Source organism: Purpureocillium lilacinum (assembly GCF_023168085.1).
Source record: "Purpureocillium lilacinum CBS 284.36 DNA, scaffold_6, whole genome shotgun sequence".
Classification (NCBI taxonomy): Eukaryota; Fungi; Ascomycota; class Sordariomycetes; order Hypocreales; family Ophiocordycipitaceae; genus Purpureocillium; species Purpureocillium lilacinum.
In genome coordinates this window covers 259,881-284,010 of record NW_027072116.1, presented here as the reverse complement: position 1 = coordinate 284,010, position 24,130 = coordinate 259,881, and the positions used below count along the sequence as shown (strand labels likewise).

The following is a 24,130-nucleotide window of genomic DNA, read 5'->3' as shown; positions in this document are numbered from 1 at the left end:
GGGACGGGCGTGAGGAAGGAAAAGCAGAAAATCGGGCGCGGCGACAGCAAGCGCCGGCCGGGGGCCCGAGCCCGGCTCTTCCCGTTCCGGAAGGTCGTCGAACAGGCGGGCCAGCGCGCGGTACCACCATCCTCTTCCAGCGGGCCTTTTTTTTCTAACACTCTTGTCTTTGGTCTCTGTGTGTGTGCCTTGGGGACGAGTTGGAGAAGGGGTGGAGAAGATGGGATCGCCGTTGGGGAAAACCCTACCAGAAGGACTCGAGGCTCCTTGCCAGTCAGTCCTTGGGGGGGGGGGGGGCCGGGGCGCAAGACAAGGCAAGGCAAGGCAAGGCTCTTTGGGCACCTTTGATGATGCGGCTGCGCAGCGCCCACCCGTATAAGCCCCGTGTAAGACGGGGGCGTCCATGTCCCCCATGCTCCCAGCCGTCGTTTGAGTCGTCACGCTCTCCACAGCTGACAGGGGGGCGTGGGCTGCACTGCCATACGCCACGGTAGCTGAGCCGACGATCTTCAGCACGAGAGCCGCCAAAATGCACGGACGGGGACGGGCAGAGAGCCAGGCAAGGCAGGCAGGGCACACGCCACGGAGGAGGCATACCACTTTTGATAATAGTATCTACGTAGGTTCTGCAGTGTAGCATCTCCATATGTATGTATGTATATATATCGTGCCCGGCCGGCGCGGCCGTCGGGTGTCCCTGGCCCCCTCCCCTGGCGTGGCACTTGCTCGTGGCATCAGGCACAGGACAAGGCAGGACACGCTCGTTGTCGTTGCTGCTGCTGGTGGTACTGCTTCTGTCGTCGTTCGTCGTCGTCGTCCTTGTTGCCGTCGACGCTCTAGAAGCCAGTTGCGGAGAAAGAAAGCACACACACCTCCAAGTACCCGTTTCGTATCGTGACAGACCTCAGCCATGCGGAGCTTTTCCCTCGCGGCGGCGACCGTCCTCGCGGCGGCGCTCGGCGCCTCGGCCTCCACGGCCGCCTACAACACCGACGGCGAGGACATCCCCATCCCGTCGCGCCACATGGCCCACGGCATGCAGCTGGCGAACCCCCTACTGGGCCCCGTGCCGAACCGCCCGCCCGTCCCCGACGACGACGAGTTCAGCTACGAGCTCACATCCTCGGGCGCCGTGGTGAAGCGCGCCGCCGGCCCGCAGATCAAGACGGAGGCGGGCTTCTTCGAGCAGCTCATCGACCACGCCAACCCGTCGCTCGGCACCTTCACGCAGCGGTACTGGTGGAACGCGGACCACTACGCCGGCCCCGGGTCGCCCATCATCCTCAACGCCCCCGGCGAGAACAACGCCGACGGGTACCAGGGCTACACGACCAACCGCACCATCCCGGGCCTCTTCGGCCAGGCCACCGGCGGCGCCGTCATCCTGCTCGAGCACCGCTACTGGGGCGGCAGCTCGCCCTACGAGAACCTCACCGCCGAGACGCTGCAGTACCTGACGCTCGACCAGTCCGTCGCCGACCTCATCTACTTTGCCAAGAACGTCCAGTTGCCCTTCGACAAGGACGGCGGCTCGCGCCCGGACAAGGCCCCCTGGGTGCTGTCCGGGTGCTCGTACCCGGGCGCGCTCGCCGCGTGGACCAACGTGCTCGCCCCGGGCACCTTTTGGGCGTACCACGCCTCGAGCGCCGTCGTCGAGGACATCTCGACGCTGTGGCAGTACTACGTGCCCGTCGAGCAGGCCCTGCCGCGCAACTGCAGCGCCGACTACCGCCGCGTCATCGCCCACGTCGACAAGGTCCTCGCCGAGGGCACCCCCGAGAAGCGCCAGCGTCTCAAGGACCTGTTTGGCTTTGGCGACCTCAAGCACGACGCCGACTTTGCCAGTGCCATTGTCGGCGGGCTCGGCGCCTGGCAGAGCCAGCAGTTTTACTCGGGCTATGGCCCGATCCAGCGCATGTGCGACTACATCGAGGTGAGTGACCGGTCTCCGCTCTTTTCCCCCAAAAGCTGCGTGTATGAGGTGGTGTGCATGTTAGCAGGTTACTGACTGTGTGTCTGATGATAGAACGTGTGGCCCGGCAGCAACGCGACGGCCCCTGGCGCTGATGGTGTGGGCCAGTGCAAGGCCATCAAGGGCTTTGCCAAGTGGTCGCGCGAGATTTTGATCCCGGGATGTAAGTCTGACCATGTGTGGTATATAGCCATATACATCGTCGCGACGGGACTACCGGATGAAGAGAGAAGAGGCTAATGGATGTGCTGAAACAGCGTGTGCCTCGTTTGGCTACTGGAAGGACAACAACACGGTCGCTTGCTACGACTCGTACAATACCGAGCTGGCGTCGTACACGGACACTTCGGTCAACAACACGGTCAACAGGCAGTGGATGTGGTATCTGTGCAACGAGCCGTACGTTGATGACCCTCCTCTCCCCGTCTCTGATGATATACACATTCTCCCTCTCAACACCACCATCACCATCTTCAACAAACGTTGACACCCCCCGTTTCACTCACCCCTGACAATCACACAATCTTATCGTGGGGAAAACAACTAACACCTTTGGCACCCACAGCTTCGAGTGGTGGCAGACCTGGGCCCCCGAGGCCACCACCGGCCTCATCCCCAAGCTCTACGACCGCGAGTACTCGCGCCGCCAGTGCGCCCTCTACTTCCCCCCGGTGGGCGACCACACGTACGGCCTCGCGCGCGGCCGCACCGTCGAGCAGGTCAACGCCAAGACGGGCGGCTGGGACCACGTCAACACGACGCGCCTCATGTGGGTGAACGGCGAGCTCGACCCCTGGCGGCCCGCCACCGTGTCGGCCGAGCTGCGCCCCGGCGGGCCCCTCGCCAGCACCGACGAGGCCCCCGTCTTCCTCCTCCCCAAGGCGGCGCACTGCAACGACGCCATCGTCAAGAACGGCGAGGCGAACCCAGAGGTCGGCAAGATGATGCAGCAGGAGGTGGCATATGTCAAGCGCTGGGTCGACGAGTTTTACAAGGAGAAGGGCGGGAAGCCCAAGAAGACGGGGCGTGCGTTTGAGGCTTAGACGAGACGGATGGATGGATGGATGGATGGACGGGGATAGGACTTGGGCTGGTCGCAATGGAATGACTGCCCCTTTTCCGTATGAATAGCGTTACACGATAGACGTATAAAGCCATTGTGTGTTTTACATGTACAGCGAAGTGCTTGCCTGCCGAGGTGAAGAGTGTATGCTGCGACTGGACCATCTATGTGTCTGAGTGAGCATGCTGGAACCTGGGCCGTTCAAGACGTGATATGCATGCCCGACTGAGATGGAGGAACCATCACGGGATATAATCCTTGCCTGAGAGCCTCCCGCAGAGACACGTCCCCGTCTTGCCTCCCCGCCTGCATCTCACGCCGCCGGCGTCATGACGCAGCGTCAACTACAGCACGCCCGGGATAATCGCCCACTTCTTGCCAACCTTGTCCGCGCCAAACCTCTCCACGTACCAGCGCTTCCCGTTGACGGCCCGCGGCAGCATCGACACCACCTCGTTTACGAGAAACGCCCACGCAGGGGCGCACGTCCACCCAGCGGCCATGACGAAGCCCAGCCACTCGACCCACTCGCAAAAGTAATGCGGGTACAGCATGTACCGGAAGAGGCCGGCCTGGGGGATCTCGTAGTGGTGCTTCGCCGCCACCGTGCCGCCACCGTTGGCGACTTTACCTTGGCCGTTGGTGGACTGCTGCTTGCGCTGCTTGGCGGCGGCGCGGCGGCGAATCTCGCGCAGCTCCTCGTCGTGGAAAAAGTTGCCCGCCAGCCCGACGTAGAAGAGCAGCATGCCGAGGGCGAACTGCGGGAGGGGCGACTGCGCGGCCCAGGCGTCGGCGGTGACGGGCCCGTAGGCGGACAGCCAGGAGCCGAGGCAGGTGGCGTTGAGCAGCTGGAAGCACAGGGCGGCGGCCCAGACGAGGGCGTGGATGGGCGCCATGGAGGGCTGCAGGAGGGGGAAAGCGATGGCGCGGTACGAGTAGTGGATGACCTGCGAGGCGCGCGTCAGACGAGGGGAGTCGGGGGGTTCGGCGGGGTGTTACATCGCGGCATCTGAGGCACAGGCGGAGGCGGGACGAGGCGAGGTCTGGGGAAGAGAAGGGGAGAAGGGTTGACAGAGAGGGGAGAAAGGTGAAAGGTGTGAGGAAGTGAGGAGGGAGGGAAAAGACTTACAAACAGGCCGCCCAGCACGCGATTCTGCCATGGCAGGTCGTCGATGCCGTGCCGCTCCGGCATCGTGCTCATCAGGTACAACAGCGTCAGGAAGCCCGGCGCCTCCATCGTCATCCAGGCGACGCGCCCCGGCAGGTTGAGCCTGCTGGCGACGCTCGTCTTGCCCATGGGGTACCAGCGCACGAGCCACTGGATGGACGCGAGCTGCGCTGCCGTCAGCCTTTGGGGTTCATCATCGTCGTCACACAGAGGGAGGGGGGGGCAGGCGCGTGAGAGGGGCACGAGAGGACGGAGAACGAGAACAAGGCGTATGAGAAATGAGGAAGAAAGGAACTGCAGGAAAGGAGAGCGTTGCGTACCGGCGGAAAGGCAAACTGCCACACCCGCAGGATGAGGTCGTAGTGTGCCCGCGTGGGCGGGAGCCAGCCGTCGATGATGGCCATGGCGGGCTTGCTGCTGCTGCTGCTGCTGCTGCTGCTTCTGTTACTGTCGCCGCCGCTGCTTCACGACCGCCTCGGTGCGCTTCGCTTCCTGTCCTATCCCGAGCTGCGACCGCCGGTGCGTTCCTCCTTGCCCGATCTCGAGGACGGCGCGTCGTCTCCAGGATTCACAGCCCGCAGAAAAAGTATAGCTGCCAGAGCGGCGCGTGTCGGTGGGAGCGCGTTGCGACGCGAGAGAAAAAGCCACACAAGTTGGGGAAGGATCAAGGTTTGGAAAGAACACGCGAGGTCGTACATTCGTGAAAGTGAGAAAGAGAAAGAGAGAGAGAGTCGATGACATGCATGCCGCGATGTGTCGAGCCCAGCCCCTGGGCCGATTTAATGTGGAGACGCGCCAACTAAATTGCCAACTGCTAAACCACCAGCAGTTCCCCCGCGGCACTGCTCATAGCAGCGCTGAATAGCTTCAAGACTGATTGACTTGACTTGGCAATGTACATATACACACATCACACTTCCAGTCCCGAGATAATTACGTCGTACATGCCATATCCCATGCTCGTCGCAATGGTCCTGCGCACTCGCCACAGAATGTACAGAGTAGATAATCCATGCACTCGGCAGAAGTAGGTGATGCTCCCCAAAACGCCATGCCCCGCTCACATTGTCATAAAACGCCCATGATGCGCATAAGTGCAACGACATATCGGCATCACACTCGTTGCTCCTTCATCACATCACATCACCACGCAGTCCCGGTCACGGCCCTGGTGCACCGCCGGCGGCGGCCCCGAGCTCACAGGCACCCGCCTCCCCGTTGCCGGAGACCCCATGCCCATCGGGCGCTGCTGCTGCTGCTGCTGCTGCTGTGACGCCTGGCCGGTGGAGCTCGTCCTCGACGTCTGCCGCGACGCCACCGGGCTGCTCCCCGCGTGGCTCGGGTGCCCTGCCGGCGGCACAAACGCTCTGTCGTGCGCCGCCTGCTCGTACGACGGTGGCGCGTCATCGCCCTCGGCGTCTGCCGCCCGCGACACGGCCTGCCGCCGCGGGGGCACCAGCGGCCGCACCTGCTGCGCCACCGCCGGCGTCGTGTTGACCGAGAGTCGCGGCTGAGAGTGCGACGCCGACAGCACCGGAACGTTGACGCTGTTAGAGCTCCGTCGCTCCGGTGCGATGCCCGTCCCGGCGCCCGACTGGGTGCGCCGGTGGCCTCGGCTGACGGGCCCCGGCCGCTGGCCCTGCTGTTCGATGTACTGTTCAGAGAGTATGCTCTCCCTCCGCCGACGCGCCTGCTCCTCGCGGTGGCGCTGGTCCTCCTCTTCCTGCAGCTGCAACGCCAGCGCGAGGTCGCGGTCTTCCTGCTCGTGCTGGGGGCTCATCGGCGCCTCGTCCTCGTGTTGCGGCGCCTTGCCTCGCCTCCCCTGCACCGTCGTCCATTCGCCTCCATGGTCTGCCGTGGCGCCGCTGGAGCTGCCGGCAACGGTGCCGCCGCCCCCAACCACCCTGAAGTCCCCAGACAGGTACTCCGTCTGCTCGCCGTTCACGTCCACCAGGCTCTCCCAGACTACCTCGTCGTGGCTGCCGTAGCCCGCGTCCGTCACCAGACTCAGCAGCTGCATCGTGTGCGGGTGGCAGTAGAGCGTGCTAAAGTGGTCATTCCGGAACAGTATGGCAAACGTGCCTGGTCGCATGGCCTTGCCAATCACCTCGATCCCCCACGGCGTGAGCTGCGTCGCCGACTCGTGCAGGAAGATCTTGATGGTGACAATGTCCTGGTATAGCTGCTGCTCCGCCTCGGTCAGTCCGGCCTCGGAGTTGGACAGCTTGTCCTCGAGCTCCTCTTCGCGGAACAAGAGGTTCTGCACCTCCTCGTACGACGCCGCCTGCCGCTCCAGCGCCTCGTACACGGGCTCCGAGCGTGCGGCGAGCCACCCGTGAATGAGAGGGATGGAGAAGGTCGCATACAGGCTCATCTCGGCCGTGTTCTCAAAGGTGCCCGGAATCAGCTCGCCACGCTCCGTCGGATGCAAGTGCGTGAGCGACGTGCGCTTATACGCAGTCACCATCTCGGGCGTTGGGATGAAGCGCGGGTTGACGTTCATGCCCGTGTGCAGGCTCTGCAAGAAGCCGTACAGGTCGCCCACATCGGGCAGCGCATCCTCGGAGCTGGTCCGCCGCGGCGACATGAGCTCGTCGAAGACGGCGTCCAGCAACAGGTTCAGGCTGATCTGCTCCCTCGACCGCAGCACCTGCACCAGGGCCGTATCCGGGATGTCAGCGGGCGTGGTCAGGGTCAGGGCGTTGACCAGGGCGACCAGCGGACACGGCCCATTCTTGTTCTGTATCAAGATGGGCGACGTCCGTGGGTTCTTGGCCGAGGTATCGTCGTGCCACCGGATGTTCTTGACTTGGTATGTCTCTGATTTGCCGTCCACGGGCTCTCTGGAGGGAACCCAGCGCGGCCGCTCGCTGTCCCTCGGTGGCAATGGGGGCTTCTCACCCGTGTCCGCGGTGTCCTCTATTTGTTCAGGTTGTTTCGGCTGGTCGGATGACGAGTCGACATCGATCAGGTTCCAGTCATCCAGCTGGGCCTGCTGGTTTGGCGACGCGGCTGCGGCCTTGGACTTGCCCTTGTCCAGGGAGCCAAGGTCGTCCCAAACATTCGGTTCTTCCAGGAGGTCATTGGACATGGCAGCTGCAGGCGCCGGAGTCGGGGGCTCAATCACAATCTTGGCCTTTTCGGGGCGGACATCGTCGTTCCAGGCAGACCCTTCGTCCGAAGGCAGCGACAGCAGTGCCGGCGATTGCTTCGCCGGTGGCTGGGGCGGCGGAGGTTCGCTCGCAGTCCAGGGGTCGTTGTCGTCATCGAGAAGCACTGGCTGCCTCTGGGGCGTCTGCCGCCCGCTCGACGCCTTTTGCGAATGGGACTCGGCGGTGGCGTGCCAGGGATTGCTGGTCTGATCTCCCGAGTCGAGGTCCAGCCGGGCGAAGGAGTCGGTTGGTGGCGTTGGTGAGGATCCAGAGGGCTCGTCTTGGGTTTGCGGGACAGGTTTCCTCTTGAGGAACGGATTCGTCTCGAGACGGTTGGCGCCGCCGCCGGGCTTGAGAGCGTCGGGGACCTGTGCCAACCTGTCTGCGTCGCTTGGTTGCTGGCTGCGCGCCTCGTCCCAGACATTGCCGTCGTCGTCATCGGCGGCGGCGCTCAGCGGGCCCCGGCCGGGACGCAGGGCCGCCGGAACGTCATGTCGCCTGCTGACATGTGCATCTACAGCGTCGGCTCGGGGGCCGACGTCTTCCCAGGTGTTGTCGTTGAGCGGGTCGTCCCAGCCATCTCGCGGGGCATCGTTCGGTCGCGGTGCGGGAGCCGCAGCGGTCGGGGGGTCGCCGGGCAGCGGTTTGGTGACCATGATGCGTCAGTCGGCCTCGGGAGGCCACCGATGTTTCAGGTCCACTGGTAAATGGCTCTCGACGCTTGGTCGACGTCAATCAGTCGAGCGAGCGAGCGGCGGCGGGGGATTGAGTTGAAGCTCGAGGCAGCTGGCGGCGGATGGCCAGAGCGATGATGTAAGCGGTGCGTTTAGTGGCGTGGGCGGGCGTGGGGAAGCCTGGGGTACGACGGCGACGATGATGATGATGATGAGGAAGTGGTTGAGGAAGAGAGCCGCCGACTTGATGCGACGCGCAGCGTCACAGGGCCGGGCTTTTTCTCGTCGGACCGTTGGCGAATGCTCCGATCGTCGTGTACAGAGCAGAGTGTGGCGGAAGCTGGAAAGCAACGGAGGTGATTTGACAGTGTCGAGATGGGGCCGGCATGGGCCAAGAGGCGGGCGGTGACGACGGTGCAAGTGGACGTGCCCCGAGCCGCAGCGGATCCAGGCACCAGCCAGTCGAGCTCCCGCGGCGGCCACACCAGCTGCACCCGCCTCCACGTCACTCCCCACAGCGGGCGGGCGGGCGCTGGGCGACGACCTACGTTCAGCGGGGCCTTGGCAGCACAACGCAGCACCTCACTGAGACAGTGGCTGTGCCAGTGCAGTGATGGACGCTGTACTTCACACACGCGGACACTGGCTGCCAAAGAAGACACTTGATTCAGACAACTGGATAGCAGTCCCCAAAGACATTGCAACTGCAAATGTCACCAATTTGTACGCCGCAAGGGACGCATACGACGCGCTTTCGTCAACGCTGCGCACCAGAAGACTCCAAACAGCTCTAGCGCCCTCTTGATTGCGCGTCCTCGACACGAAAGCAGTCCGCGCCGACTGTCCGCAGCGGCAGCGGTCGGGTCATCTACCCAGCCATGGACTGCCCATCAGCTCCCGCCACAGGCCACGCAACTCCAGCCACGTTTGCGCCAGGCGGCTGGTGCCACTCGCCACACTGACGCTGCCTCATTTCGCTGCCCCTCCGGCCGCTCACTGGGTGCCCACACTGAGCCTCAAACTTGACCCGACTTCCACCCGCCGAGCATCGATCGATCCGGGCGAGCAGCCGCCAGCCCAGCGAGGGTACACCGCAACGCAGCAACAATCCCTCATCAGATGATAAGCGATGCCGGGGTACTATTTCTCTTACTCCGCTTATTCATCATTCACTGCAATGCATTTGGGTAAGCGTCGGTTGTCGCTGAAATGGGGCGGCTCACCACGTGCAGACGCTGGCGAGCCGTCCAACAAGATCCCCTGACATTGAATCTCCTGGCTGCAGGAGGCCGGATTCTGCTACCAAAAATCTAATCATATTTTCCTCAGTCAAGGAAGTTCCTGGGGGCCCTTTTCTATCCTCGCAGGTGATCACATTCTCGCGTCTCCGCGTCTCACCATACCATCCCCTCGACCAAACCGCCTGCCTTCTAGAAGCATAGTCGTGCGTCGATCGTGGCATTTAGCATGCAGCAGCGCCATCCTCCTTGGCAGGGTTGGCCATCCTATCCAGTCTTTGTCGCCACTGCCCGGCCGCCCTAGGGCTGCTCTAGAACCTGGCATCCGCGGCACGGCAAGCGACGCGCCTTGCTTCCGCCGCCTTAGCCTCATCTGGCTCTAGGACCAATACAGCAGAATCTGCGACGTCGCACAGCAGCGGCTCTTCGGCCTCCCGCTGCCATCGCGGACCCGAGCATCGAGCGGCCCGAGCTGCTGCGTCTGTAGACAATATGTCTCCGAGCACATATCACCCGCGTCTCTCTTCCTGATTGGCACGCCCCCGGAGCTTGCATAGGGCAAGATGAGCATCGCGCGAGTGACTCGTCGGTTCGAGATGCAGGCGGCGACTTGCCGTCTCACCAAGACAGTCAGCAACTCATTCCTTGGGGAGCTTAGACTAGGCCCGCCTGCAACGCCAGTCCCTGGCGGCGGTAGACGCTCCAGGCCACAAGCCAATGGCTCGTTCGACCCCAGAGGTGGTGTTGCCAGACAAGACACCAGGGACTTTTGGCTAACGCTGCCGCCAGCCATGGATGCGACCAAGGGCCGGCATAGGGGAGCGTCAGATAGGAAGGAGCCCTCGCATCTCGCAACTCCTGTAAGCACTACGACGCGCTGAGCGATATACTCGACCCCAGGACCCTTGGTGTTTGCCTGGCAGGTCGAGCAGGAGCATGGTCAGCGTCTGATAAGTCAGGAGGAAGCACATGTGCAGTTTGGCCGTGTAAGTCTGGAGGAGGGTATATATCACCAGACTCTCAAGGCGCTTTCTCGGGAACGCAACTCGGCCGCTACCCCTGAAGAGACACCCTTCCAGATTCCTTACAGCGAAGCACAGCGACGCAGCCATGCCCGGAGCCACGACCACCGCCGCTGCCACCACAGACGTGGTGTCGCAGACACATGCCCAGGGCGCGGCAGCCAACGGCTCACTGGACTCAAAGGCCAGCAAACTTCAGCAGCCCCTCGATGTCGTCAACTCCGTCATCCGCTTCCACAACCGCGACCACCAGTTCTGGTGGGACAAGTCTGGGCCTCACCTCGCCGAGCTCCTCGCCCAGGCTCGCTATCCCAAGGCCGACCAGTACAGCGAGCTGCTCTTCTACGCGCTGCACGTCGTCCCCGAGCTAGGCCCCTCGCCCGACCCGGAGACGGGCGACATGCGCTGGCGCAGCCCCCAGACCCCCGACGGCACCCCTATCGACTTCAGCTGGGAATGGGGGCCCGGCGGCCGCGGCGTCGTCCGCACCTCCTTCGAGCCCATCGGGCCCCTCGCCGGCACGCCCGCCGATCCGGCCAACGCCCGCGAGACGGACGCCTGGATCCGTCACCTCGACGCCCAGGGCCTCGTCTCGGGGCTCGACCTCCAGTGGTACCGCCACTTCTCCGCCGCCGTCCTGCCCTCCGACGTGGGCCGCGTGCGCCTCGACGATAAGCTCAACTTTGAGCTCGCGCCCCAGGCCGGTACCTTTGTGACGCGCGACATCAGCCGTCGCGGCGACCCCATGGTCAAGCTGTACATGTTCCCCGGCCTGCGCGCGCAGGCGCTCGGCGCCGGCGTCTCCAACCTCGACGTCGTGACGCGCGCCGTACAGACCCTGCCCCCTGACCAGCTCGAGCACCTGAACGCCGGCCCGCTGCTCGACTACCTCCACGAGGCGGCCACGCGCTGGGGCATGGAGACGGGCATCTTCTCCTTCGACCTCGTCGACCCGCGCGCCTCGCGCATCAAGATCTACACGCGCGCCCCCGCCACCACCGTCGAGTACCTGCTCGACGCGCTGTCGCTCGGCGGGCGCTACGACCTCACCGCTGCGTACTCCCCCGAGGCGCTCGCCGACGTAAAGGACTTTTGGCGCATCTTTATCGGCGAGGACGCGCCCGACGTGATGCCCTCGGGCGGCAAGGAGCGCGACGGACCGGGCTTTTACTTTACCGTCGGTGGAGGCAAGCCCGCGTCGGCAAAGGTGTACATTTCCCCCATGTCGTTTTGTCGCAGCGACGCCGAGGTCCTGCAGCGGCTGAGGCAGTACTTTTCCACGAGAAGGGACGCAGAGGATATGCTCCCCCAGATGGACAATTACGAGCGGGCACTTAAGAATATCTAGTGCGTGCCTCTCTCTCTCCCTTCTGCTCTCTTCCTCTCCCCTCTACTCTCCTCGCCTCCCTTCTCATGTATACCTGAGTTACCCCCGAGAACACTCTCACTCCAGCGCGGACTGGTTCCCCCCTCCGCTTCCTGTTGAAGAATGACCACATGCTAACAGGTATCAACCTTTACTTCGCACAGTGGCACCGAACTCCTCGAGTCCCACGTCGGAAGCCACTTTTACGTGAGCTGCGCGCTGCAAAAGGACCAGCTCCGCATCGTCACATACCTGTGCCCCCAGATCCTGGCTCAGGAGACGGCCGCCCGCGAGGCCAGAAAGGGCCAGCAGCAGCAGCTACCGCAAGAATGATGATGGGCGACGTTGCGGAAGAAAGAGAAAGACGAGAGGGAACCGGAGTATATACGACGCTAGATTTGGCAGTGATAGAGAGAGCCCTTTATGATATCATGTACTTTGTATACGAAAGCGTAGAGCATGCATAGGAAGCCATTGGCAATGTCTTGGCATAGTAACCCACAAACTTGTCGGTCAAGCGGCCCCGTCTACTACCACAGGGCACACATACGACCCATCCCACGTCGTCACCATCGCCATCACCGTCGCAGTCGACCGTCTCGGTGAGCCTCAACATCATTATGCCATGTCATTGCTATGCAGTGCTGCTTGCCATGCGAGGACCAAGGCTCGACCAACAGGGGAGGGAAAATAAAACGCCGACTCCAGGCCCCATCATCGTCCCTTCTTACAACAACCTGTCGACGCGCACACAGGCATCCTCTGCAGCCGTTCCATCCGACGTTCCCAATCACCGTCAAGAAGTGACCAAAACCGTCGCGTCACCGCGTGGGGATGCCCATCTTCTCGAGCCTCTCGCACGACGGCATCTTGTACGCGTTGGCCTTGGCCATCTTGTCCGGGTCCTGGTAGAACCAGCCCATGGCGTCCTCGCGCAGCCTCCGCTGGTACATCCTCTCGTTGCCGCACTCGTTGCCCAGGTGCCGCACCAGGTTGTTCTCGGCGGTGCGGTCCAGCGCGCCGAGCTTGGCCTTGCTGTACGACGCCACGTCCCCCGGGTTGACAAAGTAGTGCACCTTGAGCTCGGGCGTCACCCGGCCCTGCGTGTACGGCGGCTGCGGGTTGTCGTACACCATGCGCGGCGTGGCCGACGCCGACGACGAGCCCGAGAAGAGCGACGACAGGAGCGGCAGGATGAAGAAGAAGAGGATGGGCAGCAGGCCGATGAGGTTCTGCAGCCCGCCGTTTTGCTGCTGCTGTTGGCCGGGCTGGCCGGGCTGCGCGTCGCGTGGTCGCCGCCGTGGCCGCGCGCCGCCAAACTGGTGCACTCGGATGCCGGGGCCGCCGCCAAAGTTGAACACAAACTGCGGTCCTGTGTCAAAGGCTGTCTCGTTAGCAAAACGTGCCGCCCAACAAGAAAAAAACAACAACCGTGTCAGTGAAAAGGATAGGAATCATGTCTCACCTCCAAACGGCCCTCCGCCGAAGCCGCCACCGCCGCCAAAGAAGCGCGCAAACATCTCCTCCGGGCTGACCTCCTCCTCCCACATGCCGCCGCCGCCGCCGCCGCCCATGCCGCCCGAGGGCGCCCTCCTGGCGAAGCCAGAAAAGGGGTTCTGGGCCTGGGCGCTCTGGAAGCGGCTGTCCGGGTCGCCGCCGAAGCGGTCGTACCTGTCGCGCTTCTCCTTGTCGCCGAGGATGCCAAAGGCGCGGCTGACCATCTTGAAGGCCTCATCGGCGTGCTCGTGGCCGTTCTTGTCCGGGTGCGTGAGCAGCGACTGCTTGCGGTAGGCCTTTTTGATGTCCGAGTCGGTGCACGACGTCTTGACCGACTCGAGGCCCAGGATGTCGTAGAAGGCCGTGGCGCCGCATTTCCGGATGCGCAGCACCGCCTCCTTTTGCTCGACGGTGAAGGTGCGGTTCTGGTTGCCCTGCTTGTGGTCGCGGGAGCGCGGCGCCGACGACGAGTCGCCGCCGCCGGTGCTGGCGCCGGACGCTGTGGCGCTCGGCATCGAGAAACGAACGAGGACTGGTGCTTAGCGGCGAGATGGGCATGCAACGGTTTTTTATGTCGGGTGTGTCGTGGGCTGATCGACGCCGCGGCGGCGTGTCGTGATGGCGGGAGCCGTCGAGCGGGATCTTCGAGCGAGCGAGGCGGCGTGGTCGTTGGTGGTGGCCGTCAAGTGAGGTGACTTGAGAGGTGCTGCGGAGTTTTGGCTCCCGCACGTGGCAGCAGCAGCAGCAGCAGCAGCAGCAGCGCGTCGTCAAGGGCCCCCTTCGATGGCAGCACGCACGCTGATATGCTGGGACCGGGCTGCTGTCGGGGATCCTGCTGTCGGAGCAAAAGGTGTTCCTCGAAAGCGAAAGGAAAGCGCGGCGATGTAGGTCGGTATGTGGAATGATGATGATGGCAGGCGATGGGACAAAGTGGACGAACTCGGTGCTGCAAAGTGGCCAGTAAATCGATTGGAACGGATTGGATGGACGGGGGATGGGATGGATGGATCGCTCTCGTCGGCAGCGGGTTGGTTCGGGGTCCGCGCCGCTAGTCAGTGGACAAAGGGCGCCGCCGCCGCCACGGAACACTTTTCCAGGGGTCTGGAACAGACGCGAGCCAGGCCGCTCCAAGATCGCCCGACTAGCAGTGGCTTACCCTGTATCGCTCATATTTTTGCGTGTAGAACCGTCACGGGTGCTTCTGCCGGCAGGATCTCTTGACGGAAAGTGTATATACGCGTGTCCAGGTATAACAAACAAGTGTTAAATGCGCTCTTGGGCCTCATCGCTACAAGTTGTCATTGTCATTGCTGATGTCACTCTGTAGCGCTGATGACAACGGACAACGATCCAAGTCAGCTCAAGCGTTGATGCACTGCCAAAGACCAGACGAATTGTATTGCAAGTCCTTCCCAATTCTCTGTTGAGGGCGCGAGTGCCACCTATAAACTATCCAATCATTACCTAGATTAGACATACACAAGCCTCTGCTCTAGCAGACCGCAGCTTCCTCAACTCCCAACTTGTCACTCACCCGGCCCATCAACCCAGTCACGTGACCTCCAATCCGGGCAGTCTTTCTTCAACCTTCGCAGCGTCACTCTCGCAAGCTTCCAACCCCAGAACGCAGACATCTCGCGACCGACAATGCAGCCCACCCGCCTGCTGCTCAAGCGCTCCGTATGGAAGGGTCAGTTTCCATTTCCGTCCCCCCCTCCTCCCCCGTTTTCCCCCAATCCTCCCACTCCCTCACGAGCCTCAATGCGTCGCAAAAGGGCTAACACTTTCTCGCAGGGCCGCACCTCGTGCCGTAAGAGAAGCACCCACCACCCCTCCCGCCCGAACCGTACTCGCAGACCTAACATGAAAACTTTTCGAACCGGCGCGCAGCCTTCCGATCGTGTTCCCCAAGAAGCAGGGCGACAAGGTGCCCCCCGTCCGCACGCAGGCCCGCTCCGCGACCATCCTGCCCAGCTTCGTCGGGCTCAAGTTCGAGATCCACAACGGCAAGGACTACCACCAGGTGGTGATTACCGAGGACATGGTCGGCCACAAGCTCGGCGAGTTTTCACCGTACGTTTCTCTTCCCCTCCCCGCTACAACTGGCTCGCCGTGTGCGGCCGAGGACGAGGTGGTGGCCCGGCCAGGCCAGAGGACGCGGGTTCCAAGCCATGGAGTGGAGAGCGCGCGCTGACACATTGCGGTGATGCAGAACGCGGAAACCAAACATTTGGGACAGGAAATAAAATGGATCGGCGGCGAAGGAAGGCAAAGCGGAGGAGCAACAGGGAGCTGCGTGCGCGATGCGGGCTCCGGATACCCTGTACAACAGCAGCATTTTGTACCAACACGAAGCATAATGACTATACAAGCGCATGCATGCGTGCTCACGCGGGATATCATCAATTTATCAAATCTAGGGTGCTGCCTGTATTTGCGAGGCGCACCGCCGAAACGCCATTCCGGAAAACCATCCCTAACGCCATGCATGACCAGAATCGTCCGTCCATCCATCCATCCACCAAGCCGTATCCAGGGCCCATAGTGCGTTGCGCGAGGCGTCTTTATCGGTAAAACTCTCCCCTCTTGACGTTGACGCCGTACTCCCCAACCGCCATGCCCAGGTCCTCCATGGTGAGCACCGTCCGGTTCTGGCTGCCGCCCTGGCCGCCGCCACCATAACCAGGCCGCTGGATGCCCAGGGGTGCGCCACCCGCGCCGCCCTTGCTCTGGTCCTTACCGCCAGCCTGGCCGCCGGCCTGCTGCCCGGGGATCGGGAAGCCGGCCGCGGCGCCGAGCGAGCCCATCGGGTTGTTGGTGTTGCTCGCGCCGCGGATGCGGCTGTACTGGTACGCGTCGGCGGCGACGTCGGCGACAAACTTTTGCGTCGCGAGGGCGAGGAGCCGCGCGAGCCGGGGGTCGGTCTGCGGGGGCGGCGGCAGGCCGGCCTTGGTCATGTAGTAGTGCGTGACTGCGTCGGGGATCTATACGCGGGGTGAGATGGTGGTTAGCGTGATGTCCCGTCGCGCTCGCTATTCCCTCGGCGCATCTTCATCAAAGGAAGCTGCACACGGCGGGGTGGGCACGTACAATCGGGGCATAGTCATCAATCTTGTGCAGGAACTCGCGCAGCGAAATGTCCTTGCGCGTCGCCAGCCGGGGCTCGGCGCCAGTGGGCGCGGTCGGGGTGGGCGCGGTCGGGGCGGGCGGGTTGGGGCCGTCGACGATGGGTGCAGGCTCGGCGGGCGGTTGCTGCTGCGGCGGCTGTGATGGCTGTTGAGACGGCTGCGGCTGGCCGTTCACCGTAGGTGCTGCCTGGGAGTCGGCGTTTGTGGGCGTTTCGCTCGCCATGGTGATGCTCCGATGTGTTTGTTGCATGGAGTTGGAGGGCGGCAGTGGTCGCGCTGCAACTGACATCAAGAGGTGGGTCGGGCGAGTGCAAGTAAGCATCACGTGACTGGATCCGTGCGGCTCTGACGCGGCATTGCAGCTCACTTCACGAAGTGAGGGCAACACATGATTGTCAGACAGGGGGCTTAATCAACACAGCAAGCCTTTGTACAGGACAGCGTCTTCGATAAAACCAATAAATTGCACAAGATATTTTTCTGTCGTTATTACACATCGATCCTTGAAGACGCGCCTCCTCATGGCCGTTGGGCCTGTACTTGTACAAGTACACCACCACACCGCCTGCGGGAGGCTCATGGGTTCATCGCCATCTATATCGCGGCACATTCCAAGTCAAACCAGAGACACCATGGTCATTTTCGCCTCTCTTAGTTTGCCGCCAACGCCGTCCGTGCCGCCCCGTATGCTGGGGTTATTTTTTTAGCCGCTCAAGAAGACACCCGCGGTGCCGTGCCACGTCCAGCAGGCTGCATTCGCCTGTGGTCACCTTGATATCCATTCGTCGCGTCGCGTCGCGGTGCGAGCGGTTGGTCGGCCCATTGCCGGTCTTTATACAGGAAGCTTGAACTTCTTGCCCTTGAGCACCTTGTTGTAGTAAATGTAGAAGAAGTCGCTGTACAGGACGGTCTGGACGAGGCCGGCGATGATGGCGATCCAGTCGGGCTTGTGGTCGGGCTCGGCAAAGTAGCGGTAGATCCAGTTGGGGATGTAGAGCGCACGGTAGCTGCCGAGGGCGAACAGGTAGTGGGTGGTGATGGTCTCGGCCTCGCCGGTGCGCTGCAGCATGAAGAGCTGCGGCAGGATGGCGACCGACTCGAGCCAGATGGAGAAGGCCCAGAGGATCTCCGAGATGGTGTACTTGTACGGGAAGAGGATGGCGAGGACGGCCGCGCCACCGAGGAGGTATTGGACGCGGAACGTGTCGACGTTGGGGTCGTTGGTGGGCTTGTAGGCGTTGGTCATGAGGTAGATGATGTAGCCCTGCGAACCGATAAACATGACTTTGAAGACGAGATTGTAGAAGCTATGTGTCGAGAAGAGGTCTGCGCGAGGTGTCAGCCTGGATTGACGCAGCGAGCCATCAGGGGTGGCGGCGTACCGAGATATCGCGTGACGTAGACAAAGAGATAGAGCGCTTGTGACTTGAAGGAAATGCCGGAGCAGCTCTGCGCCAGTTAGCCGGACACGCTCTGGATAACGAGGGGTGGCAGCTGGAGGCGGCGACGTACGTTCATCTGCACCATCTTGTGGAGGAGGATAAAGATGCTTCCCAGATGGGAAAGATCCGCTGCGAATCGTCAGCATTCGCCCTCAGGTCGCGCAGCAGCGGCAGGAGACGCACCGGCGACGCGGAAGACGTTGAGCGGCATCGTGTTCAATTAGCTGCTCGGCAGCTCGCTTTCGCTATAGCAACGGGGGTGTTGTGGTCCTGGTCGAGGGGCGCTGCGGGAGCAGCCGGCGGGAGGTTTCGATTCGATGGCAAGTCGGTGGGCTCGAGGGAGCGGGCGGCTGGGCGCGACCTGGTTCTTGTCGTTCGTGTCGGAGCAGAGTTTGGGGCGGCCGCATGCGGTGTGACGGGCGAGGTTGGAGCTGGAGAAATGGAAAGGACACGATCGCGACAGTGAGCTCATTGGGCGGGCGCGCCGCCCGTAGCGCGAGCTTGCAGGGCTTTGGCTGCCGCCGTCGCGGGCGCTGTAGCGCCAGGAACTGGCCTGATCCGGCTTAGCGGCCGCGTGCAAGGGCATTGGACGCCAGCGGCTCCAGAGGCTGGGCTCCAGGTCACTTCCTCTCCCTGAAATGTTACATAATCACACAGTGCATCACAGACACCGGAGGGGCCAGACGGAGCCCGAGTGACAAACAGCCTGGAAAGATTTAATTCGCACTTGCCAAACTACACGCGCGAAAGCAACGCCAACTTTGACCAACATACCGCCGTTGTGCGTCAAGTATAGCCATTTGCCGGGTGTGCCCGCGCAGGCCCCGGCAGAACGCGGACTCTGAAGCCTACCAACAAGTGCATGTCCAAGACTTTGGCCAAGTACATGGAAACCCGCGCCTCATGACTGGCCGTCTCGACCAAATCCTTGAAGCTTGGGGAGCACAAGATCGCCGGACAGGCAATCTGCCAACTGCGCAGGCTTGGAAGTCCATTCGCAAGGCGCGAAGTCACGTCGACACTAGCGGGTTCGTATCGATGATGAGCATTCCGGTTTGCGCCCCACGGATCAAGAAGCGCATGGTTCGGGCTGGCAGTACTCACACTGAGTCGTGCGTTGCAGGGGATCACGAAAAGGAGAGGCACGCCCAACCGCTGTAGAGTGAGATCGAGCGAATGGTCGTTTAGCCTTCTCCGGACGTCATTTATTTCGCAGCCCTGTGACTTGATGCTGCAGAGCTGTACAGTCGGAACAGACCATCAGCATCAGCCTCTTGCAATGCAACGCATCACTTACTCCTGTGAAGACGAATTCAGTCGGCGCATCCGCCACCGATTCCGCCCACGCGGGTAGGATCACTTTTGGAGGGTGCGTGGGCCGAGGGCTTGTTGCCTTAGAGAGCGTCATTGCAGTCCTGTTCGGGGTGTAGGAGCCTAGCCAAAATCACGGCAGGATCCCGAACGCCGGCAGGGAGCGCTCATCAGTTCGCTTTATAGGCAGGCCACGGAAGGTGATGACGATTGCCTAATAGTTCCCCAAGAAGGCTACCACGTGCCAACGGCGAGACACGACGAGCGAATTTCACCACCGAGACTTACCCAATCGTATCCGATGGATGAAGTCCATTGGACTTGCATGCTTTGAATGGTCTGCCCGTGCAAAGGAGACACGGGAAGCTTAGACTCAATGACAAGAAGCTGTGGGTACACTTGATACCGACGACGGGCTCTATCTGCAGTTTCTCTGAGCAATCTGTTTCATGTCCCGCGCAGCGGCGTCCACGTGGAACGGTACACGTACTTCTCCAACGCCCAAGCTCTTGTATCCCGAGCACCAAATCACGGTCATCTGGGTGGCTTTCATGGCCACTTTGCCCTGGAGACTGCCCAATCGGCCCAAGGACGCGGTAAATTTTGCTTGCGCTGTCGCAACCGGAGCACCTCGACATCTCATGCACGTGAAGCTCAAAATGATACATTGTTGTATTTTGTAAGAACTGCTATACGATCGACTGAGCAACAGAATCTCACCCCAGCGACGTCTGAAGTGGCCAAGTGACTCAAGTCGATGGCAGAAGGGGCAATATTGTGCAGCAGAAACATGAAACCACATGCGATGCGAACGTCACGACTTGAACCAATTTGTTGATTTGACTCGGTAAATCTGTCTGAGATTGAGACAGCGGTCATGTTACTGCATTTGCTGATCACGGTAGAACTTGCAACAAACAAAATTACTGCCCCCAGGACAGACGGGATCTTCATCAGATCGTCAGCGCACCGAAACTGAGCACATCTGGACACAAGGACGGCAACTTACCCCTCAGAACCCGATAGGGGCACTTGTCCTTCCAGGCACAACCCGTGGTCTTGTCTTTTCCTGGGCAATGATCCGAGATCTCGCATCCCATAACGTTGTTGCCGTCATAGGGGCAGGGCCAGTTTCCCGGACTACCCCTGATGGGCTTTCCGCCATAGCTGGTGCAGACGCCCTGGTCGAGGCAGATGCACAGCGTCTGATCATACCCCGCGGCGCAATGGCCGCCGACTGCGCCCAAGACGGTGGCAGGCAGGTAAAGAACAAAAGAGGCCAGAATGAGATGCTTCATGTTGTCAATGGGTGCCGTGTGCGGATGATCAGGTTCAATGATTGAAGATGTGGGCAATACAAATCGTGCTGCGTTTCGAACGATCGGAACGAAAGACCTAGATACACCCGGTGGCCTATATATATTTATATTACAAACTCCAGCGTAGTACGTGAACACGAGTGCCAAGTGACCTTCCTCCATATAGCTGTAAGATCGGTTGCACAATGCACCGCTCGACGGGCAAGAGGGTGGTCGGCGTCGAAGTCTGCCTTGGAAAGACACGATACTTAGCTGCCTCGTTGGCGAGTGGCCAACCTGAGGTGATTGAGTACATCACAGCCTCATGCCTGGGGTGCGTAAAGGCTCCCCGGTCGCAGCTTCTAGACCACCTGAGGACCAGAGATAGCCTGAAAGCACTGGAGAATGCGGGGTGCAGCGCCATGGGTCTTTCGATAAGTCATGTTATTGAATGTTGAGTATAAACGAGCTTCCTCAAACAGAAGGGCTGAGCAGCTGCAAGTCTCACAGGATTGGACCGGTAGACGAACAAACACGATTGTTCCGCTGGGCGGAAACTCGTATCAGTAGACGAAATCCGATGTCACTTGCTGCTGGCGTTCCAACATACGCGAATACGCATTGGCATGTTCGGATTCAATACGGGCATCGCTGGAAGATCGATTGGCTGTGCTTGTCACTCAGGCGAACATTGGTCTGGGCGCCATTGCGTATTAGCTGCGGAACGTATTTCGCATAGCGGAAACAACGTCTACTGCGACATCCCAGCTAACACGTTTCCCTCGCCTTGTTGGGAGTCTCCAGTCTCGTGAATGCGACATTCTCTCGTCTGTCGGCACCGGGCCCATTCCGTTCGTGTCATTCAGAGCCGTGATTGTCACGTTCGTGATGCTGTGCCGGCAGAACTCGGCTTATTAGGTGCTGCTCGTCGGTGAACAGGCTGAAGTCTCGCGCCTTGTCTCCATGTCATTTGAGATCAGAGGAACATGTCGTTTCCATGTGTGCATATAGACGAGTGCCGCAAGCCGGGCTTCTGCAGTAGACAAGGCATGGTACAGACTCATCCTGACCTAGTTGCCGCTGAATGTATGCACTGAGTCTGAATCGCCAGCCACAGCCTGCTCAAGCAATTCCGCACCAAGGACATCTACCTGCCTACGCGTGTATAAATTAACTAACATGGTTCCCGCGCGGTACCGGGGCCGAGTGTCCCTTGAGTTCACTGATCACAACGAACTCGATTGCCCTGGTAGTGATACGAACAAGTACCCTTACGGCACTATGAAGCCAGCCATGGTTAGTACTTCCACCGCCGACGGCAAGCCTAATTCCCTGTAGGAAGGATAGCAGCAGCGGAGAGGCACGTACCGGCTCATTGGGAGGGCAGGCTTTCTCGAGCAGCTCCCAGATGACATGGTCCCGGCAACATGAGCCTGAGTCACGTACCTCCCATCTGCAAATGTTGTCTCCCGCCTCGCATTTCTGATGAAATGTGTCTATTATGGTCAACCCAGGAATGTTCTCAATCCACGCACTCCGGCGACTATGCCTGGAATCCCCGCGGCTGACGCAGCAGCGATGAAGGCTAGGATGGGTGCAAATCTCATTGTGCCTGAGGTGCTCGAAGGATCGAGCAACGAAACAGCGATGGACGCGACGGCAATTGCCAAACGATTCTGAGCTTTCGGGCCTTCGAGTCGTCTAATGAGCCAGCAAGCAGCGCGACAGCCAGTCCTCCTTTCATACCGACCGTCGTGTAGCGGGGATCGCGGCCTTTATGCGACATCTGGATCGATGGATCGAGAATCATAATATTCATGAACCAGGCAGTCGCATAATTTGTCAAGGGAAGTAATCGGGATGCATCTGGCCTCTTGAACTGCTCAATGGCGAGCAGGAATTCCCCAGCCCACCCCAAGGATTGTCATAGTAAGGCCACAGTAGCCCTGAGGCGGCGCTGTCGAGCAGTGGCCACACGTGCCGTGCTGTTTCATCCTGTCCAGGCATGTGCAGCTGACGCCCGGTTGATTCGTTCAAGCGTCGTCAGTGCACTCTTATGTAATTGTATGAAAATCAGCATCATGTTGAGCTTGCGACAGAAAGCGTTGACCGACGTGCTTACCGCGCGACATCAATGAAGACGTTTGGGGCAGACGAGTGTGCAGCTATTTCTGAACATTCTGCCGGGATCCGTCTGCGGGTAGAGCCACGCACAAAAGACTCGTGACGCGTCATAAATATGCAGCTGGAGCTACAGTCTGGCGATGTCTCCAGCAAACATCTCAAACTGAGCCGCAGCAGTGGTTTTGTCGAGTCTCTCCAATCTGCCATTTACCCATCAGAGGCTCGTGGGTCGCAATCATGCGCTTCGGTCACCTCGCATTCGTCGTGGCGGGCCTCAATTGCATCGTAAATGCGGAAGACACTTCTGGACGTGTCGATGTCAAAACCGCGGCGCCAACTTTCCCGAGGAGGTGTATAAGGTACGAGGTGCAATGCACTGGAGACATCGCGCAGCATGGCGATTGCATGCCACCAAACTTTTTCTGCCACCGGCGGGCGTTGAGGGCGAAACGGGCTGTAAGAATGAAAGACGACAACAAAGATCGCCGACGAGCCCTGTTCCGTCAATGCCGCAAGGACTGCCGCTGCGTCCCAGTTCAGAGGGCTGTCCAGATTGTAAGTTTGCCATTGTACCCCCGCGGACATGCACTAACAAGCCGGGTAGAAATACCATACACGACGGTGCAAAGGCAGCCAGCCCAGAACGCGGCCAGTTTCTCTGCCAACTCCAATGCAAACATCATCGCAGCGAGCTCCAACCGCAACAGTGACGCGACCCCCGCCCATTTACAAGCCACCAAAGCCGACCGCGACCACTCTTTTGAACGATGAATTCCACTGGGACTTGATTGAAAAGTGTCCTGAATGGGACGTCGAGCGGGGCTCTGGCTGGGACTGTCAAGGATGGTTCGACACAGAGATGGACTGCGATGAGGATGACGCTTGGTATGAGGATTGACTCTACATTCTAGCGCGCTCAAGTTGCAGTAACAACACGACGATGCTATGGCAAAACGGTCAAGTATGCACTTCAACCTCTTTTGGCATTTGAAGGGCTGCAGAGTCCCTATGCCAAAGTCGGGAAAGCCATATCGGCTGTTGTCGACGACATACAGACTGTTTGTTGGCGGGTGTAAGAGGATGGTCCCGAACTCCCGGTGCATCCACAGAGGCACATTGCAGTATTGTTGGGCGAGCGCCATGGTAGCCAGCATCGGGGAAGGGCATCGCGCTGCGTTCAAGCGTGTTCGTGTCTTGATGCCGGACACTGTCTTCTGTGCAATGGTCCCAACACACTTCGCGAACAAAGCAAGCATCGTGCGTCCAACATACGAGAGATGAGGCTTGGCAATCCGCGCTGCCTATGGGCCGGCCGCTGTCTGCACACAGTTTCCATCGATTCGACCGCACTGAGATCATCAACAGTGAAGATTAGGTAGCAACACTCACAGCCATTGAGCGTGCAAGGCGACAGGCAATATCACGAAAGTTATAGATTGCGCTCCGTAGAGACACTTGCTTGCCAAATGCTCCGGTTGCCGCGGCCATGGTCTCGGTGGTCTATGCCGAAGCAACTCAAGACGGTGTCGTGCGTCTCGCAGTCGTCATAGCAGGGTTCAATCTTCGAGCCGCTATCGTCGCTGGTCTGCAAGTTTTCTCGTGTTCATTGGGTTTGCTGACCGAGCGACCGGTTGGTCGCCTGACAACGGCAAGCCCACCAACGCCTCAATGCTGG

At 60.7% G+C, this 24,130-nt stretch overlaps 8 protein-coding genes across 8 annotated transcripts; 3 read left to right on the top strand and 5 right to left on the bottom strand.

Moving 5' to 3' along the window:
* Nucleotides 1–910: 910 nt before the first annotated feature.
* Nucleotides 911–3,015, top strand: PLICBS_008019 (uncharacterized protein; the record flags this gene model as incomplete). The annotated part of the gene is made up of 4 exons (XM_018324505.2): nucleotides 911–1,933; nucleotides 2,027–2,135; nucleotides 2,230–2,371; nucleotides 2,538–3,015. 4 exons carry the CDS (start codon nucleotides 911–913, stop codon nucleotides 3,013–3,015), a joined length of 1,752 nt encoding a protein of 583 aa, XP_018177684.2.
* A 364-nt stretch (nucleotides 3,016–3,379) lies between these two features.
* PLICBS_008018 (uncharacterized protein) lies at nucleotides 3,380–4,607 on the bottom strand (the record flags this gene model as incomplete). Its single annotated transcript, XM_018324506.2, has 3 exons — nucleotides 3,380–3,982; nucleotides 4,165–4,368; nucleotides 4,524–4,607. 3 exons carry the CDS (start codon nucleotides 4,605–4,607, stop codon nucleotides 3,380–3,382), a joined length of 891 nt encoding a protein of 296 aa, XP_018177685.2.
* A 734-nt stretch (nucleotides 4,608–5,341) lies between these two features.
* On the bottom strand, nucleotides 5,342–8,011 carry PLICBS_008017 (uncharacterized protein; the record flags this gene model as incomplete). The annotated part of the gene is made up of 1 exon (XM_018324507.2): nucleotides 5,342–8,011. One exon carries the CDS (start codon nucleotides 8,009–8,011, stop codon nucleotides 5,342–5,344), a length of 2,670 nt encoding a protein of 889 aa, XP_018177686.2.
* A 2,366-nt stretch (nucleotides 8,012–10,377) lies between these two features.
* On the top strand, nucleotides 10,378–11,988 carry PLICBS_008016 (aromatic prenyltransferase (DMATS family); the record flags this gene model as incomplete). The annotated part of the gene is made up of 2 exons (XM_018324508.2): nucleotides 10,378–11,636; nucleotides 11,820–11,988. 2 exons carry the CDS (start codon nucleotides 10,378–10,380, stop codon nucleotides 11,986–11,988), a joined length of 1,428 nt encoding a protein of 475 aa, XP_018177687.2.
* Nucleotides 11,989–12,476: 488 nt separating this feature from the next.
* On the bottom strand, nucleotides 12,477–13,667 carry PLICBS_008015 (uncharacterized protein; the record flags this gene model as incomplete). Its single annotated transcript, XM_065601300.1, has 2 exons — nucleotides 12,477–13,027; nucleotides 13,121–13,667. The coding sequence occupies 2 exons, from the start codon at nucleotides 13,665–13,667 to the stop codon at nucleotides 12,477–12,479; spliced, it is 1,098 nt and encodes a 365-aa protein (XP_065457372.1).
* A 1,132-nt stretch (nucleotides 13,668–14,799) lies between these two features.
* On the top strand, nucleotides 14,800–15,346 carry PLICBS_008014 (mitochondrial 37S ribosomal protein uS19m; the record flags this gene model as incomplete). The annotated part of the gene is made up of 3 exons (XM_018324510.2): nucleotides 14,800–14,842; nucleotides 14,947–14,962; nucleotides 15,043–15,346. 3 exons carry the CDS (start codon nucleotides 14,800–14,802, stop codon nucleotides 15,344–15,346), a joined length of 363 nt encoding a protein of 120 aa, XP_018177689.2.
* A 370-nt stretch (nucleotides 15,347–15,716) lies between these two features.
* On the bottom strand, nucleotides 15,717–16,503 carry PLICBS_008013 (transcription initiation factor TFIID subunit 10; the record flags this gene model as incomplete). Its single annotated transcript, XM_018324511.2, has 2 exons — nucleotides 15,717–16,136; nucleotides 16,243–16,503. The coding sequence occupies 2 exons, from the start codon at nucleotides 16,501–16,503 to the stop codon at nucleotides 15,717–15,719; spliced, it is 681 nt and encodes a 226-aa protein (XP_018177690.2).
* Nucleotides 16,504–17,112: 609 nt separating this feature from the next.
* PLICBS_008012 (endoplasmic reticulum retention protein) lies at nucleotides 17,113–17,933 on the bottom strand (the record flags this gene model as incomplete). The annotated part of the gene is made up of 4 exons (XM_018324512.1): nucleotides 17,113–17,606; nucleotides 17,663–17,729; nucleotides 17,793–17,851; nucleotides 17,906–17,933. The coding sequence occupies 4 exons, from the start codon at nucleotides 17,931–17,933 to the stop codon at nucleotides 17,113–17,115; spliced, it is 648 nt and encodes a 215-aa protein (XP_018177691.1).
* Between the last annotated feature and the right edge of the window lie 6,197 nt (nucleotides 17,934–24,130).